This window comes from Aotus nancymaae, unplaced genomic scaffold (genome assembly GCF_030222135.1).
Source record: "Aotus nancymaae isolate 86718 unplaced genomic scaffold, 86718_ANA_hifiasm-v0.15.2.pri h1tg000059l, whole genome shotgun sequence".
NCBI lineage: Eukaryota > Metazoa > Chordata > Mammalia > Primates > Aotidae > Aotus > Aotus nancymaae.
The window spans coordinates 17675878-17702012 of record NW_026988473.1 but is presented as its reverse complement, the minus strand read 5'-3'; the positions used below and the strand labels follow the sequence as shown (position 1 = coordinate 17702012).

The following is a 26135-nucleotide window of genomic DNA, read 5'->3' as shown; positions in this document are numbered from 1 at the left end:
CCAGAGCGAAGTGAATTGGATGGTATTGCATTGCTAATTTGTCCCTTTGTTTATAAAGGATAGATCATGTTTGTAGAAGGAAGGCTGGGGCCTCTCATTGGGTCTGGCATGGCCTATTGTGTCTTGCGGTAGTTACAGGCCTATATTTGCTCCTGTATCCAAAGGCCACCAGCTTTCAGAGAGACTCGGAGCTCACGCCTTCAGTCCTGCCTGAAAGGCAGAGTTGCAAATTCTGATGCTAAATGCAAAAGAGGCTTCTCCTTATAAACCCTGGTTAGCCACTTTAGGCATAAGGTGAGTTATTTATTGTGAATTTGAGTCACTTCTTTTGGGAAGGTATCATTGCAAACTGTGAGAAAGGAGAAATTTCTTTTCCTTCTTGATCTAAGCCTCTACGCTGGCACAACTAAAGGCAGCTGCATGAGCCCGGGTTTTGGAGCTGGGTGTTCAGTTTTAATTTTTGGTAAGACCCTGCTAAAATGTAGTGGTTAGTTTTATGACCAAGACTTTAGTTTATTTTTCAAAGATGTTGACTCTAGGGAGGAAAGAGAGCCCTTAACTGATGAAGCCCTAATTTTGACACGTGTAGTGACTGGACTAGCTTTTTTCTAACAGTGGTTTTTAGGTCAGGGCTCTGGCTCTGGCGATGTGGTTGTTTGGGGAGAACATGAACCATGTTTAATCTTCTGCGGGGTGTTTGTTCAGTTGGTAAATGAGGCTGTCAGCTCTGGTTCTCATGCCAGCAAATGCATCTGATTTTTTACATACAGCATTAGTAACATATATAGATATATAGCAAGTCCAAGGCTTTGAAATATTAGAGGCAAAAGTGATGTTTTTCACTTTCTCTACATTTACTAAAATAAATATTGTGGTTACCATGTCTGCTGCTGGGAGGATTTGTGTAGGCAGAAATCTACCCCCACTTTGTCACTTTTTTTTGCTTTCTCCAACCCAACCAAATACATTTTTCTTTTGGTTACATTTAAGTCCAAATTTCTGGGTTTTAAGTTTAAGTAAATACTTAGACTAGGCAATAGACATTTCCAGTGAGCTTTCATCACATTGGTTTTGAGCTTTGTCAGAAGAGACTGCCTTCTCTCTCCTTAGTTTTTAATTTTCAAACTTGATGGATATAGAGGTTATTTGGCCTAGCCCTGGCCTTGGTCTGGAGGAGGTTGTTGCATTGTGCGTTTCAGACAGGAGTAACTCAGCCTTCTGTTTTAAATGACTTCAGTTTTAAATTTGAGTTAACATCAGGAGCCCCCCATATGCATATCACAATCAGTAGCTTCAGATTGTGATATGCATAGTCCTTAGCAGGCAGGGTGGGGTTGGCTGAGCATGTCAGCAACCCAGGATGGTCAACAAGGGAAGAAAAGCGGCAGGCACCATCCTTTTGAGCTGAGTTCTCAGACTGTGGAGAATTGGGTCATGAGACCAGCTGGATACCAGGAACTCAGGCAATTCTGAAGTGGGCTTAAGGCTTGTATGGAGATAAATTGATAATTTATTTTGTGAATCTGTGGTTGTATTTATGCTAGTGATTGGCAGGATGGACTTGGGGTCATCTTCTGTCAACCTGACCATTTTGCAGTGCCTTTGCCAAGTTGGAGAAAAATGTCTTTCCTCACATTTCTCTTGGCATCCAACATGGAGAAAACCGTTAATCAATATACTTGAAAAACGAAATCCTTAACACAAGGAGTTCTTTTTCTCCTTTGAGCTGGACTGAAGCTCATACTGTGAAGTTATCAGGTCACCTGGCTCAGCTGTTTGTTTTTCATAAATTCTGCAATGCGTTTGAAAAATCATATTTTTCAGGCTACTTTGTATGAATGGAAGGTGACATTTCCATTTTGTCTGTTATAGGTTCACAGGATGAGACATAAGATACAAGGGCTTGTTGTTTCATTTAGAATTTGAAAGAGTAAGGAAAAAGGACCCCATTTAGGCTAAGCAATAGAATTTGGGGCTGAAGATTTCTAGCTATGACACAGTTTCTGTCTGCATTCTAGAAATCGTCCCCATATCCTTCTGTCTATACCTCTTCCTGTTATCAGTAGAGAAGTGAAGTTCATAGGACTTCACAAGAATCCACTTGTGACGATGATCATGATATAACCATATTGTATGCCTTTTTAATCCAGGAATAGGAATTGTGCTACATGCCTATTATCTCTATCTTAGGACAAGCCTGCAAGGAAGCTATTACTATCCCCATTTTGCAAAAATAAGAAAAATGAAACTCAGATGAGCAATTTGTCAGAAATCAACACAGATCTTTCTAGATCCAAAGCTCACGCCCTTTGCACTAAGCCCCCCATGTCTATTTAGATTACCATTTAGTTACAGGAAAGTCATCATGTGTTGTCAGTTCTTTGATTTGGGATCATGTAGAAGAACTAGATCCTTGTCAGGGGCTCAGAGAAACAGAAAAATAAATCTGTTTTTTTTTTTAAAAGACTGATGGGAAGGAAAAAACCTATTTTCTTTTCACATAGATTTTTCTTTCCTACCTCATGTTCCCTTCTCCTTCTACTGCTTCATTCCTAGTTTTTTTAAAGGTCACCTTTTCAGAATCAAAATTCCATATCCGTATTATCTGTTTTAAGGGCAAGATATAATTTTAATGCTTATTCTTTGGTTGCTGCCCTCTCATTTCTGGCCTCCACAAAAGGGATACTGTCAGAAGCCCGAGACAATGGTACTTGTCTTTCATGGAGACCGTTTAATTTGACAAAGGGAAAACATGAAACTGGGAATTCTATTTAGAGTCCTGTCAGGTGCTATTGATGGTCCGTAGATAGCTGATCACTGAAATGGAGATGCCTTTGCCAAAGCCAACTTTTGGCAATAGGGAAAAGTAACCATACATCTTAAAAAGCCATAATTCATTCTACATTTCTACCCGCACCCCATATCATCCTCCCAAGTCTTCATCGCTCTCTAAAACTTCCCCATCAAAGACTTTACAGGGGCAAGTTAGTTCTTTGTGGACATTGTCTCAAGTAATTCTTTGGACATATATAGGTGAACAGTGTGGAAAGCTGTCTGTGGGTTGAATATGCTATACACATTCCCCAATCGTAAGTCCAGACTCCATCCAGTGTAGAGGCATGTTTATACTTAAAGTAGCTAGCTTAGTTTCTCTACATAGTGGGAAGAGGAGCTGTTTGTTGCCTTGTGGAATTAACATGACCAAAATTCCACGTTCTTTTGTTTTATTAGTGTGTGAGAGTTTAAAGGACTCATGGCAGGGATTTTGCTTCTCTAAAAGTGGACATGGAAGGCCTGAGCCAGGGGTACACCACTGGGTTGTCCGGGTGATGTACCGGATCTCAAATGTACCGTTTTGCCACTGCTACCTAGGGTTCAACAAGATTCTCTGGTTCTGTAGGTAGATACAGACTTGCCAGAGAAAGCACGGCTAACATTTAGTGACTGCCTACAGTGTACTGGGCACTATGTTGCTAAATGCATCCCCGTTCATCCTCACATTCAATCATATCAAGATGGTGTCATTATTCCTTCTTCATAGTTGAAGAAGCAGGCTCAGAGTGTTTAACTTGTTCAAGGTCACATGACAAGCAAGTGGTAGACCTGGCATCTGAAGCTGTTTCCAAAGACTGTTTTCTTTCTGTGGAATCCCAAGGCCACAGAGGCATCGTGTTTAGTTTCCACCTGATGTCAAGTAGAAATCTGACCTAAGTTAGTGCATTTTAAGTAAAAGGGCAATTGTGCTGCTGAAGGCAACACATCTTAGAATAGTTTATACCATCAGGAAGTTTTTACATATTTTAAGTCTAAATCAGTTTCCCTGTAACTTCCACCCTTCCATTTGTCATGCTTCTAACTCTAAAGGCCATAGAGAACAATTCCCTTTTCATTCGATAAGCTTTCTGATATCCCAAGAATATTAGTCAAGGTTCATTTAGGAGACAGAAACCACATGATAATTTGAACAGAAAAAATTTAATATGAATTATTAACTAGTAACAGAATTTGCCTACTGAAGGGTAAAGAGAACTCTGAAGATTACAGGAAATAAACTTGGAAGAGCCCCTTCCACAGCTAGAGATGAGATTCACACCTTGTTGGGGAGAGTAGGGCTGTCACCCACTGGGTTAGGAAAGTTTGCTGAGATGCCACAGGCCAAAGTTGACGAGCAGGAAACCCAGTCATGCCCTTGTATACACACAGAGTTCAACAGGAAGCTGCCCCAGGAGTGTTATTGAGCTTGCTGGGAAACTGGCTGAGGCTTTGGTAGAGCTCACCTGGAACTACCCACAGGGAGAATTTTGGCTGAGTTGCTGGTGGGGCATCCACAGAACTTTCTGGGAAGCTGCCTGCAGGGGTGCTGTTAAATTCATTGGGAAGCAGGTTGGGGTATGCTAGAACCTGCTGGCAAGCTACCCCAGGGAAGAGTTGCTACTTACACTTCCTAGAGACAAGTGCCCCTGCCTGCCTGCCTGCTGGCCAGGCACTACTGGAGCAAGAAGTAAAAAAGGCATACCAGACCCAGGAAGAAAGCCATCCCCATGCACTGCACTGACCCTTCAGTGCCTTGTATTGACACAGGTAACACCATGCCAGCTGGCAAAGGAGAGGTGTTCACAGGGTCCAGTTCAGCTATCACTAACAGGACAATGAAGACCGCAGTTGAAACTGAGAGGCAGTAAAGTGCTAAGTGGCACACTTAATTTCTGTAGGCATTCTGTAGAAAGCCTGGATACAGATGCCTGCACTGTCCTCGTTATTTCTTCCCAACTATTTTCTGGGCCTGTTGGTACTTCTCGTAATGTTGCGGTACCCAAATCTGAACAAAATCTAACTCAGCAGATTTCAGAGTGTGATCTGGGTACCCTGGGCATCCCTGAGATCCTTTCAGGAGATCCAGGACATAGAAATTATTTTCATAATCACACTAAGTGATTATTTCTCTTTCCCACTTCTCTTATTCTCTCACAAATGTACAGATTCTCCAGAATCTGCATGTCATGAGTGACATCATTTCCCAAAGCTAATGGAATGTGTGCTTATATAGGGATATATAAATATATATAAAATCCCTTTATATAGCATAAAGGGATTCTGAGATCAAAAGTTTTGGAAACCACTGGTCTGGTAGGTAGGGCTATAACCTCCTTCATTTTAGATGTTACAGTGCAGGAGTCCCTAACCCCTGCACTGAACGGAGCTGCACAGCAGGAGGTGAGCGGTTGGAATGTGAGCATTAAGGCCTGAACTCCTCCTCCTGTCACATCAGTGGCAGCATTAGATTCTCACTGGGATGTGAACCCTATTGAGAACTGCTCAGGCAAGGGATCTAGGTAGTTACCCCTTATGAGGATCTAATGCTGGATGATCTGAGGTGGAATAGTTTCATCCTAAAATCATCCCTGCCCTGGCCCCACCCTGCGTTCATGGAAACATTTTCTTCCACGAAACTGATCCCTGATGCCAAAAAGGTTGAGGACTACTGTTGTAATGTGTTCATGTTTTATAAGGATTTGGGAATGGTAGATGTATGACAGAGATTTTATTTATGTGAAATAGGGATCAAGCAAGAATAAGGGTGATTGCTGGAGAAAGTGATTAAACCTTACTAATTTTGTTCCAGATCCAGAGAAACATGAGATTCTGAAGCTGCAGCTCCTTTTTGGTCTTTTAATGCTAAACAGACTTAGGTTCAAATACTAGCCTTATCATTTATTTTTTGTGTATCACTGGGCGAGTTAATGAACCTCTCTGAGCCATGAAAATACTACTTTGTAATAATTCCTGCCTCATAAAGTTGTCAGGAGAATTGGATGACAGTGTATCTATAAAGCATCTGGCATATATTAGTTGATTAACAAAGTTCTCCTTCTTCTTTTCTCTCTGCTTATCCTTATCCTGAAAAGAATGGACTTGCTTAAGATCCAATAGATAATGCCAAACTCAGGCCTCCAGTCTTTCAGGCATGTGTTCATGCATTATTCCAAAGATATTTATCGATTATGTGCCAAGAATGAAACTATAATTAACTATTGATATTGATGAAAAGACAATGGCCCATAGGGTTATTTCTTTGGTCACCGATTCAGCCCTTTCCCAAACACACTTTTTGGATCTGACCACTCTCTCTGAGGCTCTGTGGCACAGGTTTATTTTAAGACTATGAATACCCTCCTTGACTACAGGGCCTCCCACTCGCATAGGCCTCTTCCAAGACCCTGGGAGTGCCCCAACAATGTGTTCTACAACTAGTTATACTACAACATATGCAGAAGTAAAACATTTTATCTGCAGTCAGATAAAATGTTTTCCCCTACTGACTTTCCCTCTATCATACTTCTCCTTCAGTATGGTGACTTTGGAGTGGCCATGAGCACTTTGGCACTTCAAGACCCACAAAAATGAGATTTTTCTGCAATTACATGATGGACTTTTTGAAAGCAGTATGATACCTAGCTTTCCTGTTCTTGTTTGACAAATGTGTGAAGAACAAACTGCCCTCTGAGGTGTATGGACATGGGTACTGTACCAAAGAAGTATGAATTTCATGCTATGCCAAATGCAGCATTTTAAAACAAAGAACCTGTGGTCAAATTACTCCAGTCATTTCATAAAGTAGAATGGGAAAAAAATGTAAGGCAAGTTATGGGTTGGTGTTTCTTCAGTATACTAGAAAATCCCACATAATTGGACCTAGAAATTTGATAATTACTTTGTAAATTGGTCATGATGAGAAACCAAACCTACTGAGTCGGGGAGAAGGGATACAGTGCTGAGTTAAGGAAGCTACACTCATTCAGTGAAACATACTCTGATGAGGGGTGGATTTTAGCAGCACTGAAAGCTATTTGGTTGCATGATGGAGGTGGGTACATCGGGGCAGACATCTTCAGCAAAGGCACTGTATTTCCTAGCACAGCTGCAGGCAAGTTCTCAGCTAGAATATACTTACCTGAAAGTATTTTGCAGAGTGTTTACCACAAGTGGGTGGAGTTCTGATACTAAAGCCTTGATTCTGAAAATGAAGTAATCACATATATTGTTATGTGTGTATATATGTTGTATCTATATGTGTGTATGTGTGGTATATATATTTTTTATTGTAATAAAGATGGATCTGTGAGAATCTCCCCTGTACAGTTGTACTTTTGGATTTGGTGAAAGCCATGGCTACAAGTTGATTCTTCCATCTCACTTGTGATGTCATGCTTTTACTACTTTATCTCCTTACAAGACTTAGGAGAATGGTGAATACCTTTTCTCTTTTTCCAGATTCTCTCTGGCCCAAAATCCGGGTTCCATTAAAAGTGGTGAGGACTGCTGAAAACAAGTTAAGTAACCGTTTCTTCCCTTATGATGAAATCGAGACGGAAGCTGTTCTGGCCATTGATGATGATATCATTATGCTGACCTCTGATGAGCTGCAATTTGGTTATGAGGTAAGGAGGTTTTACACGTGTGTTTATATGTTTAATATTACTTTCTATGATTGCTTGTCTTTCCTAAAAAAGAGTATTATATTTCCTTCTTAAAAGTCAGAATTTCTAAAATCTTCTGATAGAGTCCAAAAGGTGTGAGTTGTGAAGCTGTTCTTTAAAGTGCTGGAGAAACCCTATTCCAAAGGGACAACTGTGCCCTCCACTGGTTTTGGGAACTCCCAAGGAGAGTCCCAGGGGACAATTTCAAAAGAGCATCTATAGCATTTAACAAGCACTTAATTGATGTATCCTTGAATAGCACTTCCCTTGACTCAAGCAGCTGGGCACCACCACAATAAAAACATCAATAAGTGAAGAAGCTGGCGACACTGACAAACAAAGTAGACCCTGTTGGTGGCTTTCTTTCTGAGTTTTAAGTGGAGAGGCTGGCTGCCTGTCTTTAGGGAGAAACATTCCCTATCACCGTTTATTCAATGAGGCTGATGGATTAGGCTGGGTTCAAGGGTTAAGTATGGAGACCAGTAAAGGTCTCCCCAGGGGAAAGTGCCAGAGTCCAGGCCTGGTGAAAAGCAATAGGAATTGATGGACCCTGTCAGGGTGTACGTGAGATGCATGATGACGACAGGCAGAGACCTGCGGCTGCCGGTAGAGGTGGTATCAGACCTAACCACGCAGAGCGTTCAAGTCATTTAGCTCCAGCTGGCTCAGGGGAAAGGGGAGAGAGGTAACCATTTTCTTTAGTTAACTTAGGATTTGTTGAATTGGGGGTTCTTAAATCCTAATTTTTTTTTTAAATGAAGCTATGTTTAGTACATATAATTATTATATAAATTTATTTTTAAACACTTAAATTGAAGGTGGATTTTAAGGGAAAGGAAAATGAATCCGCTCCCCCCGACACTATCACCACCACCAAAAATTAGAAGCTCAGTTTTTCCCAAGTTTTTAAAAAATGTAGCTTCATTTGAGCGTAAAAGAAATTGTTATGAAATAGATTGATGTGCGATGCCCTGGGTGATATAGTTATTGGCCAATGAAAGGCTTGAGAGTAGCTAATAAAACACACATTCATCTTTTTGGATTTATTTTTATTCATAGGAGATGACTTTTACAGCATAGTGTCTAGGGTGTTGGATGATATTTAGTATACTATTATTCCCATTTTTAAAACAAATTGCCTACTTGTTTTTCTAGCCAAGTCATGGCAAAAAGACTAATTTTTTTTTTGCCAGTGATTTCTCTCTTCATTGCATATAATGGCTTCAAACTCTACCCATGTGTTTATTTTTGTGGTAAAAGTGAGATGGAAAAAAGGAGTGTTCCAAATGACATGGCCAAGATGGACAGGGTGCTGTCTCTTTAGGTATTTTCTGTTGGTCTAAAGGAAGACTACTAAAAGAAGGGTGGGCTGAATGTTTTCCTAGGATTTCTTTCAACCCTGTGTTTGTTTTAAGCAACTTAGAGTATGTTAACGAAAGGAAGTTTTGCAGAACTTAAAGGGCCTGATCTTGCATCTTTACCTCTTTCCTCTGATTACTTGTGTTTGATTCCATATTATCTCTAAAGAAGTAATTATTAGAAGAGTGAAATCAGGAAGCAGTCTTATCTCCGTTAGTATCTCCAGATGCTATGGAAGGAACAGCTTTGATAACTACCTTTTATGTAACTGACTATGTTCCTATCAACATCCTGAGTGTTTCCATACATTACTTATGATCTTGCCCCAGGCCTGCAAAGCAGGTACGTTTTTCTCATTCTGTACTGAGACTAAGTAAGGTTAGATAACCTGCCTATAGTCACACAGCTAATCAGTGGTAGAATTAGGATTAAAATCCAAGTTTTTTTTGACAACGTGCTGTCTTCCCTGAGGATTTTACTGTGAGTTACATTTGCCAGAGATCAGTGATCCTCAGAAGTAGTACTTACAGCCATCAGCATATCATTTGCCTGTCACAAAATTATTTTGACTCTAAGAAAAACAAATACATTTTTTAGGAACTCCTACCATTGGTGCTTTAGGGCCTCTGTGCCCAAGTTCCTGCTCTATCACTGACCAGTTTATGATGATGGACAGGTTATTTAATCTCTCTGGATCATAGTTCATTCTTATATAAATGGTAATGACAATATCTACTTCATGAGGTTATCAGGAGCGTTGGGTGAAATTACATAGTGCCTCCCACATGGAAAGTGGTATTCCCCAATCTAGGTTGGGTCCAGCGCACTCTATACCTCTTTGTGAGCAAATAATGGTGAGCTGTGTTGTTTAGTGTCTTTTTTTCCTTTTAGAATGTAAGCACCAAAGGGCAGTAAGTACATTTCCTGTGTGATGGACAGTAGATTGTGCTCTTTACAGATGCCATGTTAACTGCTGCTGCTGTTATCATCATGACTACCACTGCTCTTTTCCTTATTCCATTCAGGATTCTATTATGATTCATCAAAGAGACTGTTTTCATTATTCAGAAGGGACATTTCTATCTTGAAGAAGGAACTCAGTTTAGTGTTGAATCAAAAGACAAAAGACCATGATGCTCCTGAATCCTGCTTTTTATGCTGAGCCTGAATTGATTTCATGCAGGAATTGGGAGCAGGCTTGACTGATTAAGGGAATAAATAAGTAAATATTTGCATCTTAGGGGAGCTATATGGGAACCCAGAACTACTACTTTGTGGTGTTTCCACAGTCACTCGGAATTATATCCCTCTTGTTAATCTCTACCCATCCTTCAACATTGAGCTCAGCTGATACTATTTCAAAGAAGCTTTCAGAGTCCCCAGTCTAGTCGGGTTCAGAGTACTCTGTACCTCTTTGTGAGCAATAATTGTGAACTATGTTGTTATAATATCTTTTTTTCCTTCTAGAATGTAAGCAGCAAAGGGCAGGAACCATGGCTATCTTATTCATTGCTATACCCTCTGTTCCTAACCCAGTTCATTGCATTCAGTAGTTAATTCAGTAACATTTGATGAATAGATAAATCTCCCTTGCCAACACACATATGAAAAGATTTAAAAAAGATTATTCTGGACTGTATGCCCTTCCACTTTACTGTGATCCATAATCTGGTCACATCAATTTTGGCAAACAGTTTAGAGTTTAAAATGTTAAACATACAGCTACCATATGACCAGCCATTCTTCCCATGGGGATTTACCCTAGAGAAATGAGAACATGTATCTGCACAAATACTTGTACACTAATATCCAAAGCAGCTTTTATTTGTAATAGGCAAAAACTAGAGAACATAAAACAATGTCTATGAACAGTTGACTGGATAAACATTGTGATACATCCATAGAGTAGAGTATGGCTCAGTAATAGGTAAGAAGTAACTATTGATAAATGCAGTAGCATGGACATTTTTCAAAGTAATTATGCTGAGCTAATGAAGCAAGATGAAAAAGAGAACATACTTTATGGTTGTATATATATAAAGTTCTAGAAAGTACAAACTAATATTAGAGATACAAAGATCAGTGGTTGTCTGGAAGGTAAGTGGGGAGGGTCAGGCTATAAAGGGCAGGAGAGATGAATAACAGAGGGGTACAAAAAAACTTTTAGGGGAAATGGATATGTTCATTATTTTAATTGGGGTAATGGTGCATACAGATGCCAAAACATGGCAAATTGTACACTTTAAGTGATTTAGTGTGCTATATTTCCAAAAAGCTACAAGAAAAGTCATTTATACTCTAGCAGTAGCATAAAAACTGAAATATTTGAAAAATTCAACAAAATATGTGCCAGATATGTTTAGTGAAACCTAAAAAATGTTGCTGAGAGAAATTGAAGAACAACTTCATAAATGGAAAGATATACTATGCTTGTGAATCCAAAGACTCACTATTGTTACCATACAAATTCTCCCCAAATTGTATAGATTCAAAGCAATCCAATCAAAATCCCAGAAGGCTTTTTGTTGAAATTGACAAGCTAAAATTGAAATGGAAACATATCAGACCTGAAAAAGCCAAAGCAATTTTTTAAAAAAGAACAAAGTTGCAGGACTTACACTCCTTATTTTCAAACTTATTATAAAGCTACAGTAATCAAGACACAGTGGTATTGGTGTACATTTAGATATACAGGACAATGTAACAGAATAAAGAGTTTGGAAATGAGCCACACATGTATGGTCTTGCACACTTGGTGGCAATGTAAATTGATGCAGCCATTTTGGAAAACAGCATGGAGGTTCCTCAAAAAACTAAACATAGAAATGCCATATGATCCAGCAACCCCTCTTCTGGGTATATATCCAAAGGAATTGAAATCAGTAGGTTGAAGAGATATCTGCAGTCTCCTGTTCATTGCAGCATTGTTCACAATAGTCAAGATATGGAATCAACCCAAGTATCCATAAACAGATGAGCAGATAAAATGTGATGCTTATACACAATGGAATACCATTCAGCTTGAAAAAAGAATGAAATTTTGTCATTTATGACAACATGGGTGAATCTAGAGGGCATTATGCTATCTAGAGGGCAGATACAGAAAGACAAATACTGTATTATCTCCCTAAATGTAGAATCTAAAAGTCTGACTTCATAGAAGTAGGGAGTAGAATGGTGGTTACCAGAGGCTGGGAAGGAAGGCAGGGAAAGGGGAAATATTGGTCAAAAGGTACAAAGTTTCAGTTAGACAAGAGGAATACTTCTGATGATCTATTCACAGTAAGGTGACTATAGTCAATAATAATATGTATTATATTTCAGTATTGCTGAAAGAGTAGATTTTAAATGTTCTCACCACAAAGTAATAAGGTGATGGATATGCTAATTAGTCAGATTTGCTCTTCTACAATGTGTATGAAAATATCACATTGCACCCCATAAATATATACAATTATTACTTGTCAATAAAAATAACATTTCTTAAAAAGATGAAAGAGAATAGGAGAGAATGGGATTAAACAGAGGGGGAAAAGGTGAATTGAGCAAAAATTACTGCAGAGATACAAGGTAACATGAAAAAAGTTCTCAATATCATAGTCATTACAGCAATTTTAAAATAAAAGTACAGTGAGTTACCACTGTATCTCCACTAGGATGACTATTAGTAAAATTAAAAAGACTGACAATACTGAGTATTGGTGAAGCTGTGGAGCAACTTGAATTCATACATTACTGGTGAAAACATAAACTGGTACAAGCAATTTAGAAAACAGTTTACCAGGTTCTCATAAAGTTAAAGATACATTTTTTATATGACCCAGCTTCCAAAAGAAATGAATACATGCAGACATATGTCTGTACAAAGACTTTTACTTATAAGATCCCTAAACTAGAAACATCAGCTGGTAATGGATAAACAAAATGTAGAATATCTACACAGTGGAGTACTATACAGTAATAAAAAAGAAACATACATGCAGCAACATGGATAAATCTCAGAAGTGTTATGCTAAGTGAACAAAGTCAGATGTAGAAGACTAATTACTGTATGATTCCATGTATATGAAATTCTAGAGTAGAAAAAGCTAGATTGCCAGGGCTGGGGGATGGGATTGACTGCAAGAAAGCAAGAAAGAGCTTTTCAGGTGATGGAAATGTTCTATATTATGATATGGTGGTGGTTATATCATTATATACACTTGTCAACACTCAATGAATTATACCTTTAAAATCGATAGTTTTTATTGTAAGTAAACTCTATTTCAAAACTGGAAAAAAAATTGTGGGATCCAGCTAAAGCAGTGCTTAGGGGGAAATTACAGCATTAAATGCTTGTATTATAAAAAGAAGAAAAGTCTAAAAACAGTGACCAAAAGTTCATTCCATTTTAAGAACCTAAAAAAAGAAGAGTAAATTAAACTTTAAGCAAGTAGAAGGAAGGAAGCAAGGTAAATGCTAAAATTGGTGAAGTAGACAACAAACCAACAGAGAAAATGTACAGATCCAGTGTCTCATAGCAATACTCAGAATGTTCCAAAAATTACTCATTATACCAGGAACCAGGAAAATTGAAACTTCAATGAGAAAAGATAATTAACAGATGCCAACAAGATAACACCGATGTTGGAATTATCTGATAAAGATTTTTAAAAGGTTATCACAAAAAAGGCTCTAATAAACAATTAAGAGTACTTGTTAAAACAAATGGAAGATAGAACGTCTCAGTAAAAAGATGGAAGATATAAAGAAGAACTAAATGGAAATTTTCAAACTGACTATAATACCTAAAATTGAAAACTTACTGGATGGGCTCAATAGGAGAATGAAGATAACAGGAAAAAACTGGCGAACATGAAGATAAATCAATAGGAATTCTCCAGTGTGAACAACAGAGAAGAAATAGATTGGTGAAAAATGAACAGAGCTTCAGGGACTTGTGGGACAATCACAAAAGATGTAACATTTGTGTCATTAGAATTTCAGAAGAAGGGAAAGAATGTGGGACCGAAGAAATATTTGAAGAAATAATGGCTAAAAATGTCCCAAATTAGCAAGAGACATAAATGTACAGACTCAAGAAGCTCACCAAAGAATAAATAGTATGAATATATATAAATTGTATAACTGGAATAAATTGTAGCAATACTTCTTATTTCAAATAGTAATTAGAAAAGAGAAAAAATAAACTGGTTTATATATCCAAGTATATATATGTAAGGAAAAGAGAAAATATGCATAGCTGCCACACTCTTTGCTTTTGTTGCTTGATCTCTAGACCATAGTTGATATTTGTAACTTTCTTCTCCTATCCATTCCATATTCCCTTCATTCCCAGCCAATACTCTTGCGCATTTACTATAGACTCAATTTCTTTAATGCCTCTAATACTCTTCAGATTTTCTTCTTGTGTTGGTTTTGATAAATTGCATTTTCCAAGAAATTTGTTCATTTTATCTAAATCACAAAATGTATTAGTATAAAGTCATTCATAATATTCTCTTATTGTTTAAAGCCTGTAAAATTTGGAATAATGTACTCTTTTTCATTCCTAATACTGGCAGTTTTTGTTTTATCTCTTTCTTGATGAATTTGTTAGAAGTTTATCAATGTCATTGTCTTTTCAAAGAAATGACTTTTCTTTTTTTAAAAGACAGACTGTCTCACTCTGTCACCCAGGCTGGGGTGCAGTCTTGCGATTGTAGCTAACTGTAACTTCAAACTCCTAGGCTCAATTGATTCTCCCCCCTCAGACTCCCCAGTTGCTAGGACTACAGAATTGTCCCACTATGGCTAATTTTTTTTTTTTTTGGTAGACAGGGTCTCATGATGTCGTTGTAGGCTGGTCTTGAACTCCTTAGTTTCAGGTAGTCCTCCTGCCTCAACCTCCCAAAGCACTGGAATTACAGGCGTGAGCCACTGTACCTGGTCTCAGCTTTTGATTTTTGTTGATTTTTCTCTTGTGCTTCTTTTTATATTTAATTACTACACCTTTCTTGATTAATTTCTCTCCTTTGATGAATTTAAGTTGCTGTTGTTTTCTAGCCTTTTGACTTGATAGATGAGATCATGGATTTCAATATTTGTTTTTCGAATATATGCCTTTAAAGCTATAAATTATTCAATTGCTGCCTTAGGAACATTTCCAAATTTTGATGTGTCATATTTCTATTATCTTTAAGCTCAAAATATTTTCTGATTTCCATTGTGATATCTTCTTTGACCCATAGTTATATGAAAGTATGTTGGTTACTTTTGTCAAGTTTTTAAGTTAACAGTTTTCTTTTTTTTTTGAGATGGAGTTTCGCTCTTGTTACCCAGGCTGGAGTGCAATGGCGCGATCTCGGCTCACCGCCACCTCCGCCTCCTGGGTTCAGGCAATTCTCCTGCCTCAGCCTCCTGAGTAGCTGGGATTACAGGCACGCGCCACTATGCCCAGCTAATTTTTTGTATTTTTAGTAGAGACGGGGTTTCACCATGTTGACCAGGATGGTCTCGATCTCTTGACCTCGTGATCCACCCGCCTCGGCCTCCCAAAGTGCTGGGATTACAGGCTTGAGCCACCGCACCTGGCCCTTAAGTTAACAGTTTTCTTATGGATTTCTGGTTTGATTCTACTATGGTCAGAAAATATACTTATGATTTTATTATTTTGGAATTTGTTGAGACTATATGGCCCTATAAAGTGTTTATTTTGGTGAGTGTCGCATGTGTACCTAAAAAGAAGGCACATCTCCAACTGTGGATTTAATGTTCTTACTAGACTGGTTATATACGTCTAGCTACCTCAGCACCTTTAGCATAATCAAAATATCCCCGTTTGTTCTCTGAAATAAGCATCTCTATTTCTTTTTTCTGTAGCCTTTATCATTTCTGTAATAATTAAATTCATTATTCTACTTAAAATTAAAAATGGTTTAAACACAGTATTTACTGTATGAGAAAGAGAAATCATGCAGCAGACCTTTTGAGCTGTTGCCCCAAAGAATTTTTAAGAAGCTTGGAGAGACAGGAGTCTCCCATTTGGGAATTTTTTAGAAAAGGAAGCCAGCAATCCCCCAGCATTTAGAGTGGTTTTACTAGTTCTTCTTGGACACAGAAGAATAGACCAAATGACTTTCTGAGATCCCTTTGGGTGCGATGATTCTAAGTGATCAGAAGAACAGGCAAATCTGTAAGGTATGATTCTGTGTGGAAAAGTACCAAACTTCAATGCATAAAAAAAGTCAGATTTTTTCGCTTTCTTGTGGAACACAGAGAGATTGTGTGTGTTAAGATAAGGGTATATTTACAGGTGATAGCCAACAGCATGTTGAAATTAGAGAAAAAATACAAGAAGTTATTTTAAATGGAGGAGACAGAGCCGAATATGGTGAACCAGGTCTTATTTCGTTCAGGATTCTAATGACTCCTGTACTAAGGAATACTGTATAGATTCTAGAGCTCCAGCATGCTTTTCACAAGTGCAGAGACATCCTAAGGCAGTGCTTATGTTAAAGGGTTGGAAGAATTGATTTACAGAGACCATTTTAAAGCAACTGGCTCCAGATCTTGCTAAAGGAATATATAGCAGTGATTAAAGGCCAGTTCACAGATTGCACATTTCCGAGAGCTATGAGAAAGAAAGTTGGGCCTAGTGTAAGAGGGAAGAGATGTAAGATGAATGATGAGGAGAGATCTATTTGCTTGAAAATTGATAGTGAACTCCAGGATCACTTTCCAGGAGAAAGTTATTAAAGCCACAATAGTGCTTTCTCCATCCTTTGTCAAATCATTGCAGAAATAGGTGATGCTGATACACTATATTGGGATACACAGACAAGGCTGTGGCACACTAGATGTGACTCATCCTGAGGCCTCACTGCTGCTGGGTGAGGATTAGATCTTTACATGCTCATTATCCATTCATAGCACCCCAGTCGGAAAGCTCTGTTTAAAAGAAACACTGTGTCCGAATGTGAAGATCTTAGGATCATCTTGTCACTTCAGGCTTTATTGCTGAGAAAACTGAGGTGCAGAGAGGTTAAGTTACTTCTTTGGGGTGTTAAGTGTACATTGAATATAACCCTTAAAGGCACACCATAGCAAGTTATTGGGAGTGAAAGGCTAGACCATGTAGGAAATCTCTTTTTCCAGCATCTGTGACTTGAGCACACAGACATTTGGACTGAATACCGGGTATCATTATTTATTTAATTGGAAGAAAACAGAGGGGTTATTTGCGTATTTATATGGGTCATATTTCCTGTTGGAAGGCTTTGGGAAATGTTCCATTCTCTCTCCAGCCCTGAAATCAGGAGCTAGGAATGATCTTCTCTGGCCCTGCGTGTTTCTGACTTGTTTGACAAGCTCTAGTGAGCTACCAGATGTGGAAATTCTTTTCAGCCAGGGATAATTTATTTATCTGTTTATGTATTTTACTAGGAAAGTATCTATTGAGTTCTTGATACTCATTTGCGAGGGACTCCTAGGGGAACAGTAGCAGTGTATAGTGTTACTTGAATGTTTGATTTTTTTTTTCCAAGTCTGTCTGTTTTTATTTCAGATCTGAGAGCTGGGAAATAAAAAGCAACTTATTCCTCCTCCCCTCCCCCAACTTTGAGAGAGACAGTTTAAAACATGTGGCAGAAACTGAGCCATGGAGACTTGGCTGAATGTATGAATCTGTGAATTTATTTTTCCTTTCATTCTTTGATCCTCATTTTGAGCCATAAAAATTATTAGTAGCACTTAAGTATTGAGCATTTTCACCTGAGAGATGTGAAATGCTCTTGGCTAAAAATATTCATTATAAAGTCAGGGAATGAATTCCTATTCTTGTGAAAATAGGAATTCACTAAGAGCAACTGTGTGGTGTTAGGCACACAAAATACTGACGCTCTCCTTTTTACAACCTGGGTATCCTGTAGGTGGTAACATTGGTAAAACCTCTGGAGTGCTAATACATTGTGAGAATTTGTTTGTGTTACTTTGTTCACAACTTCCCAAGGTAGTAGCAAGTAAATACTCTCAAAGAACCATGGAAGACTGCAAAATAGCATGGAATGGCCCAGTTTTTTTTTTTTTTTTTTTTTTATGAGAACATAAAACCAGCTTTGAGTGGGGTTTCCTGATGCAGTAAGCACCAAGAAGAAAGGCACCAAAGGAGAATGAGCTTGATGCGTGTGGTAGCACAGGGGAACCATCAGCAGATTGATGTGGCAGAGTGGGAATTTTGTTGTGGTGAGCAGTGGAAGCTAGGCTGCTTAGGTTAATAGAGGGCTAGCGGATGCGCAGGCCAAGAGGTCAACTGAAAAGTTTAAAGTGGCAGGCAGAAAAGAGATGTTACAGGTTTGTAGAGAAGTATATGGTAAAAGCTGTCAGATCACAGGATGACTTAGTGATTACAGAGACTGGAGATTGTGGTAGTGGAAAAATCTATAGACTTAGTGTTTGAATGAATTGAAGAACCAAGGAGAAGGGAAAGACCAGCTTACTTCATAGCTCAGATTTAATTAGTGATGAAAGGCCTTCGCTAATTGGAGAATTCCAGAGCTGAAATGCTGTATAACGTTTATGTTTTAAACAGAAGTAGTAAAACTCATGGCTATCTATATGTGTTTCCAGGAGAGTAGGAGAGATTACAGAATGCAATTCTAAATAAACAATCCCACTTTTTCTCTTCTCACTACAACAACTGAAAAATAGGAATGATATATCCTAGAATTAGACTTCATAACCTCTTTTAAAAACTAGTAGATGACTGGGTGCAGTGACTCATTCCTATAAGTCCAACACTTTGGGAGCCCAAAGTGGGAGGATGGCTTGAGGCCAGAAGTTCAAGACCAGCCTGAACAACATAGTGAGACCTCATCTCTACTGAAAATTTGAAAATAAAATAAAATAATCAAGTGTGGTAGCACTCACCTGTAGTCCCAGCTACTCAAGAGGCTGAGTTGGGAGAATTGCTTGAGTCTGGGAGGTTGAGGCTGCAGTGAGCTGAGATCATGCCACTGCACTTCAGCCTGGGCAACAAAGTGAGATCCTGTCTCAAAAAAAAATAAAAATAAAAATGTAAAACAAGCCTTGGACGTGCTTCTCATAGGCTTGTGCCTATGATCCTTTGGATAAGAAATTAACTGCTTGCCTCCCTAGATTTACACCCCAGAATCCTAAATGCGAAAATGTGCCTTGGTCTGTTGGGAATCCAGAAGGGCCTCTGCAGGATTTCTCTTTATGGTACATGGAACCTCCTGTCTCATCTTGCCATAAATGGGCTCTAGGAAAGGCTCACCCTTTGAGTTCATCTTGGGCATGGAGAAACTCTGTTCTTACTTACATAGTTGAGACTAATAAAAAAGGGGGCATCCCTAATGGAGGAACCAGAAAACAAGGTACATACCTGTAGTACATCCACTTCCAGTAATTATACTTATTGGAAGTATTGTAGCTTTCAGTGGGAACCCCCACCTTAGATTTTCATTTTCATTCCTTGACCTCTTGTGTGACTCAGATCATTGAGCCTTAATCTGACCTAGTGTTGACTGGGAAGATTGGGAATTAGTCTTTCTTTCTGTTTTCTGGGTGGTGGCCTGTATCCAGAGTGCACTATGGATCTAGTCTGGGAGTCAGCTTGCACAACTGCTGGCGTGCTGCCGGCGCTGGAATTCACAGTGAGCCAGACCTGTTTTTGGCGTGCACAAAGTCAAACCTTGCCAGAGCTGTACTGGATCCGCTTTTGTGCTAGATCTGACATTAAAGCTTTATAGTGTGACTAGGACCAGTTTGCCAAAGCTGAGCTTTTATTTAGAAAACTATAAATTTCTTAGGCCTGTGGTGTGCCTCAGGCCTTTAAGTGGATGGCTGTGAGCTCTCTTTGAGCCTGCGCATATATCTGAGTAAGTGACACTTCCTCCAAGACCTTTCCTTAGCCTGGCCATAATATCAGCACAGTATCAAAAAGAACATCTCTCTGTCTATTACCTCCATTTTTCACTTTTTGGAAGTACCTGAAGGGTTGCCGTTATAGAGACTGTTGTCTTTAGAAGAGAATGGGCCAAACAGCTCATTTCTGTGAGTGTTCCCACCTGTCAGGTACAGTTAGAGCTTCCCAAAAGAGACAAATGGAAGACGATGGTCAGAGGTGAGTCAGTGTTTCTTAGAGGATCATCTCCCTGGAGTATTTTTCACATTGCTTCAGGCTCCCTGTTTCTGAGCCTGTAAAAGAACTAAATAATCTGTTAGGTCTGTCCTATCTCCAGCTTGCATTGATTTACACCCCCAAGACTCACAGGGACTTGGAGGGAAAATAGTTCATGTGTGCCGAGACTACAGCAAGTGCTGCTGAAAGAAGATCCCAAGTAGTGGGCCAGAAGCCCAGGGAGGTGCTGAGGGAAGCCTTAGTGAAGTCTGACCTCTCAGAGCTTTTCTAAAGCACCCAGTTCCCATTGGCAAACAAGTCAAACAAATGTTAAGGGAAGGAAATCAAATATGTATGCTGAACATTGAAATAACATCTGATCGTTGAAAAAAGCACCCAGTTGGGAATTACAAGAGAGTGGCACTTTTTTCTTCCCCACTGAGCAAATTAAAACAGCAAGTTTAGAATTTGTTTACATAACCATTAGTGAAACATCCAGTGTAGGACCAGCAGCCTCTCTGCCCCACAGAGGAGGGTGCAGACTGCCTGCTGGCACATCTGCCCATCTGAGTGTCTCTCCTCCTCGAAGACCCCCATCTCAAATAGGACCATTCCATTGCTTTAGTATGTTTTCCATTTTGTGCCAAGCAGCCCTGGTGAGGAAAGAGCCCTGCAGACCTTCCCATAGCCAGCACTGTGTGTTCCGCTCCCTTGCCTCACCTCAGGATCTTTCCTGTCAGCAGCACCATGGAGGCCACCTGGTTTTGTATCTCTGCCTCGAGAACTAGTGCTCATAATATAGGATCGTTATTTTAAAGAGGTGTTGGTACATTTGATGGTTTAAAGAATATGTACTTTCCCTCCCCCTGTTCCAAAGGAGATATCTGCAATGATATTACAACCCTGAAAGGATCCATATGTTTGAGGGTTATTGTTCCAAAAGCTGCCTGCTGTCTCATTGGGATTGATTACAGGGGAGATTTGGCTGCTTCAGGAATTCAGAGCTTCAGAATTTGGCTTATGGTTTGGGGATGTGGGGAATTTGTCTTGATGGACTGCTTATCTGCCTTAATTGTGATAGAGATGCTCCAAGGAGATGTGTGGGCAGGGCTGGGCCCAGGGCCAGGGGAAGCCAGAGAAGCCCCAGGCCTGAACTCCCCAGTTCACTCAAGAGGGCAGTGCATGGAGCTTTTGGAGGAAAGCTCTGTCATTTCTCCTGAATATGAAGCTGCACCCATTCATTGCAAAATTATACAACTGCCTGCAAAATTGTGAGTTTCAGGCAGTGGTTGGTGATTGCTATTGCATTAGACAATAGTGATTCCACATTTGGGGAGAATAAAAAGAAAGAACTTGAAGGATCAGAGTCGTCCCAGACCTTAGAAATGTCGCAGCTTGAAACAAGTAGAAAGCAAGATGAACTAAGCAGTGTGATATTTACAGCTCATCTCTCAGATCATATTTATTTCTTGGTGCATGAAAATTGGTGCCTAGGGTTCACATTAATCATGACTGCAATATATTTGCTACTGTCTGTTGGCTGGCTTAGATCAAGAGTTGGCAACCATTACTAGTAATATGTCTAGGTTCCCAACCAGTCTTTGGGCTGAAGATTTGAGGGGTTGGGTGGAGGTCATGACCACATGTTGACACTCTGTGCTTGGAGAGGGAAGGCAGAGACTGACTTCTTACAACCAGGGCCACTAAATACATCCACAGCAGAGATCTGGGCTTGACTGAAAGCCTCTTCTCTAGTGTAGTCCATTCAGGCAAGAATTGTGTCTCCCTTGTTTACTACTGTATGCCTAAATGCTTGACACATAGTAGATGCTCAATAAATATTTGTTGAATTTGATGTGTTTGGACATTGAATTTATATATACAATTCTACTGACATATATATATATATATATATATATATGTCAGTAGAATTGTATGGGGTTGTTCAAAGTATAATGATTCCATATTCCATATTCACTGGAAAAGTTCTGGTCTTCTCCTTGCTGACTTTTTCAACAAATGGTGCTGAAAGATTGGACATCCATGGGCAAAAATTTAACCTTGGCCTGGACCTCACACTTTATACAAAAATTAACTGAAAGTGAATCAGACTTAAATGTAAAACATAAAACCATAAAAATTTAGGAAAAAAGGAGAAAATCTTCAGACTCCAGGGCTAGGCAAGAGTTCTTAGATCTGATACCAAAAGCATGATCCATAAAAGGAAAAATTGACCAATTAGACCTCATCAAAATTTAAAACTTTTGCTCTGTCAAAGACCTTGTGAAGAGGATGAAAAGACAAGCTATAGACTCGGAGATAGTATGTACAAACCACATATCCAGCAAAGGGTTAAACATCTGGGTTATGTTTTTTAGAAACTCTCAGAACTCAACAGTAAAAAAAACCAACAAATAATCCAGTTAGAAAATGGGCAAAGACTATGAACAGACTTTTCACTGAAGAAGATATACAGGTGGCAAATAAGATGTTCAGCATCATTAACCATTATGGAAATGCAAAATAAAATTGCAATGAGATATCATTACACACCTGTAAGAATGGCTAAAGTTAACCAAAAAATACAAGCAACAGCAAATGCCAGTGAGGATACAGAAAAACTAGATCACCCATACATTGTTTTTGGAAATGGAAAATGGTACAGCCACTCTGAAAAATAGTTTTGGTAGTTTCTCATAAAATTAAACATGCAACTGCTATAGGACTCAGTAATTATACATTTGGGAATTTATCCCAGAGGAATGATAATTTATGCTCATGTGAAAACCTATATGTGAATGTTTGTAGCAACTTCATTTGTAATTGCCAAAACTTTGTGCATACCATGGAATACCATTCAGCAATGGAAAGGAGCAAACTACTGATATACACGACAGCTTGGATGTCTTCAGGGAATTGTGCCAAGTGAAAAAAGCCAATCCAAAAAGGTTACATACTGTATGATTCCATTTATATAACCTCCTTGAAAGGACAACATTATAGAAATGGAGGACAGATGGGTACTTGCCAGGAGTCAGGGATAGGGAGGGACACAGTTGTGTCTTGAAAGTTCAACAGAAGGGACCCTTGCGGCTGTGGAAATGCTCTGTACCTTGATTCTATCAATGTCAATATCATGTTGTGATGTCATACTATAGTTTTGCAAGATGTTGGGGGAAACTGGGTAAAGCGTATACAGACTCTTCATTATTTCTTACAACTGGATGTGAATCTATAATTATCTCAAACTAAAATGTTTAATTTATAAAATATTGGAAACTTAGTAAGTATCTGTGAGTCAGATATGTAAATGAATTAATAAAATAAGAACACTCAAATCTCTCCATCCCTGAACTTGTATGACTTTAGCTTCCTGTTGGATTGCCCTTCTAGAACTTAATATCAGAATTAAGATTTTAAAGATAGATGTAGTATATCTGGAGATATACCTATATCTATATGTTTATTAGATATATGTGTATATATATTAGATGTATGTTTATATATATATATATATTTAATAATGTTGAGGGCTGTTATGATATTTTGGACCTTAGTTTTGCCTTTTATTATAACCGACTCCCAAATCATTTTTCGGAAATAGATGGGATATAAATAAATAAGTAACCTGAAAAATTCCCTCTGCTGCGTGAATCTCCACCAAGAGATTATGGGATTTAAGGACACATATAGGGCACTAGGATGAATTAATGCATTAAATAATTATTTGGGAAGCAGATTTATGCTTTGAAGTCAGCCAGGATTACGGAGTTTGTGGTCAATGCCATTTCCTACCTTTGCATGATAATAAGAAAACAAAGAGGATTGGCCAGTTATGCGGTAGTGTCCCTGACTGCAAGTGATGGAAGTCACCAGGGCAGCTACTTGAAGTAAGGAGAGTTTATTTCCTCCTTGGTGGACAGAGCTAATATCTTTGATCCCTGGTCATTTAAATTGAGCCTCACCAAAATCAGCTTGAAGCTTTGAAGGCTCAAGAATGGTTATTTATAAGAAACTGAAGTCTCTGTTTCCACTGGTTGTGCAGAATTTAAAGAGAATCATCATTTGTCTTGTAATGACTATTCTCCTTTTAACTTCATTAAGCAATCTCCTGAGATTATACTTAGAAATAGTATGACCCACACTGGAGTTGAGGTTATGGAAATAAAAGTGATTTCATCTTTACTGGGTCTTAGGGAGCACAGAATTAGAACACCCACGACCTGATCCTGACCCATCTCTTCCTCCTCCTCCCATCCCCTCAAACTCACATCTCTCCTTTCCTTCTTATTATCTCCCAAGAGATTCATTGCCTCCTGAAAAATAGTAGTTGGGGTTAATCTTTCATTTGGCTTCTTTTTGCTTGTGTTTTCTTCTCTGCCCCAGAGCCTCACAGATTACGAGGTTCCAGTAGGCCCTCAGATGTTAGATGTGGAGTCTTGCTAGTGTGCTGCACAGCTGACAGGAGTTCTTTCTTTTAATGGTGTGAGCATATGGCTTTCTTTGCTAAATGAAAACCACATACACAAAGAGCCTGTAGCTCTTAGAAATGAGGACTGATGGGAGGAAAGGGTTTTGTCATGTTCCCTACCTCCTCTCCCTACCTGGTTCTATTCTAAACCTGGTCATTCAGTAGGCACCTGTGACTTTTCATATCTGCCACTGGCACCACAGAGCTGAAGAACACTGACCCTGAATGTAATTTTAGACACCATAATCTGATTTCTTTGTGTTCAGAGGAGGAGCAGGGCTTGGGGACAGTAAGGTGCTTTTTAGAATTAGCATGGTAGGAAGCCAGATGACTTCATGAATAAAGAATTGGACTGGGAGTTAGGGCCAATCTAGGATTGACCTAGCACTGTAACCCTGGGAGAACCACATCTCTCCAGGTCTCACTTTTCTCATCTGTGCAGTGAGGGAACTGGACCAAGTTATCTCTGCCTTCTATATGACCTCTGAGGTCTCAGATCTCCGAGATAGCTTGGACAGCAGTCGTCAGCTCCAACTGCCAAAGTGGGAGTCTTCTTCTTATCCGCAGAAGGCTCATGGTTATGCCATCTGGTGAGCTGGTACAGATACAAAGACGAGGCACATGTTTAAAGCTGCTTTCTTTGGTAGTCTCTTCTTAGTAGTGGTAATTACTGAAAGATTTAATGACACAGAGTTTTCTATCAACTATGGCCAAACCCAGTCTGTCTCTTTGCCATCATCATGGCCCCTGGCCTTAAAAAGGAACTTGTAAAGAATGGAGATCAGGTGCCCTAGCACAAATGTACGAACCTCTACCCAGATTGGGGCAAATGGGAATGCTGGCCAAACCCCAGAAGTCTGCCCATGTGATTGGTTTTCTTGCTTGTCTTATTTTAAGCAAGCTCCTGCCTGGGGTTGAGAAGGTCTCTCAGGCAGACTAAAGTGATCTCAAAGGTAAATCTTAATCCATAATGCAGTTTGTCCATGTGTTTGTCAAAGTTAGTTAGCATCAGGGAACTCTACATGACAACTGCTGGGCTCCTTGGCTCTAGATGGCTAGTATCAGCTTTGAATTGTGTCCCAGGAGTAAATGAAGACTCTTTGACTTTTTGCAAAGCACCTCCTTGACAAAAACTGCCAACTACCAATGTAGTTGAAAGCACAAGCTGAAAATGAATCCAGTCAGTCCCTTCATTCCACTTCATTTCAGGAAATTCCAAAACTAAAAGGTGAGCTTTGTTCCCAGAGGACTGAGAGTGAATCCTATAACTGGCTCCTCTGTGGAAACCAGCTCTGAATTGGAGGCCAGCCAGCTGCCCCTTCCCCATCTGGGCAGCATGCAAGGCAAAGCCTGAAGGGAAAAAGGGCCACTAATTCAAAGATGCTTTTGCATATTGGGTTCCTTGCAGTCTGCCTTGACTGACCCAGGAATGTGACAACAAGGTTTAAGCTGCTTCATAGAGTTCTGTTGCACTTTGGTGGTTAAGGATTGACCAAACTCAGGTGGTACGTGCAAGGAAGGAAGTGAAACCATTCCCAGTTGGACGCACCTTGGATCCATATACTGCACCGCCACTCCATTTCCCTCACTACTTCTTAGTCTGTCTCTTGGTTCTGAGTCCTGCTACATTCCTCACGCAGTAGCAATATCCCTGTGGAACTGTGCCTTTGACAGTGTGATGACTGTAGAAGCCACTTCAGAGAGTGGC

At 39.4% G+C, this 26135-nt stretch overlaps 1 protein-coding gene across 3 annotated transcripts in view; it reads left to right on the top strand.

Annotated features, from left to right (window-relative positions):
- Positions 1-26135, top strand: part of LOC105717305 (exostosin-2) — a 189504-nt gene that overhangs the window by 147432 nt on the left and 15937 nt on the right. For all 3 annotated transcript variants that reach the window (XM_064365005.1, XM_012452407.2, XM_012452408.3), the window contains one exon: positions 7273-7439. In XM_064365005.1, coding sequence (XP_064221075.1) covers positions 7273-7439 — 167 coding nt within the window. The remainder of the gene's footprint in view (positions 1-7272; positions 7440-26135) is intronic.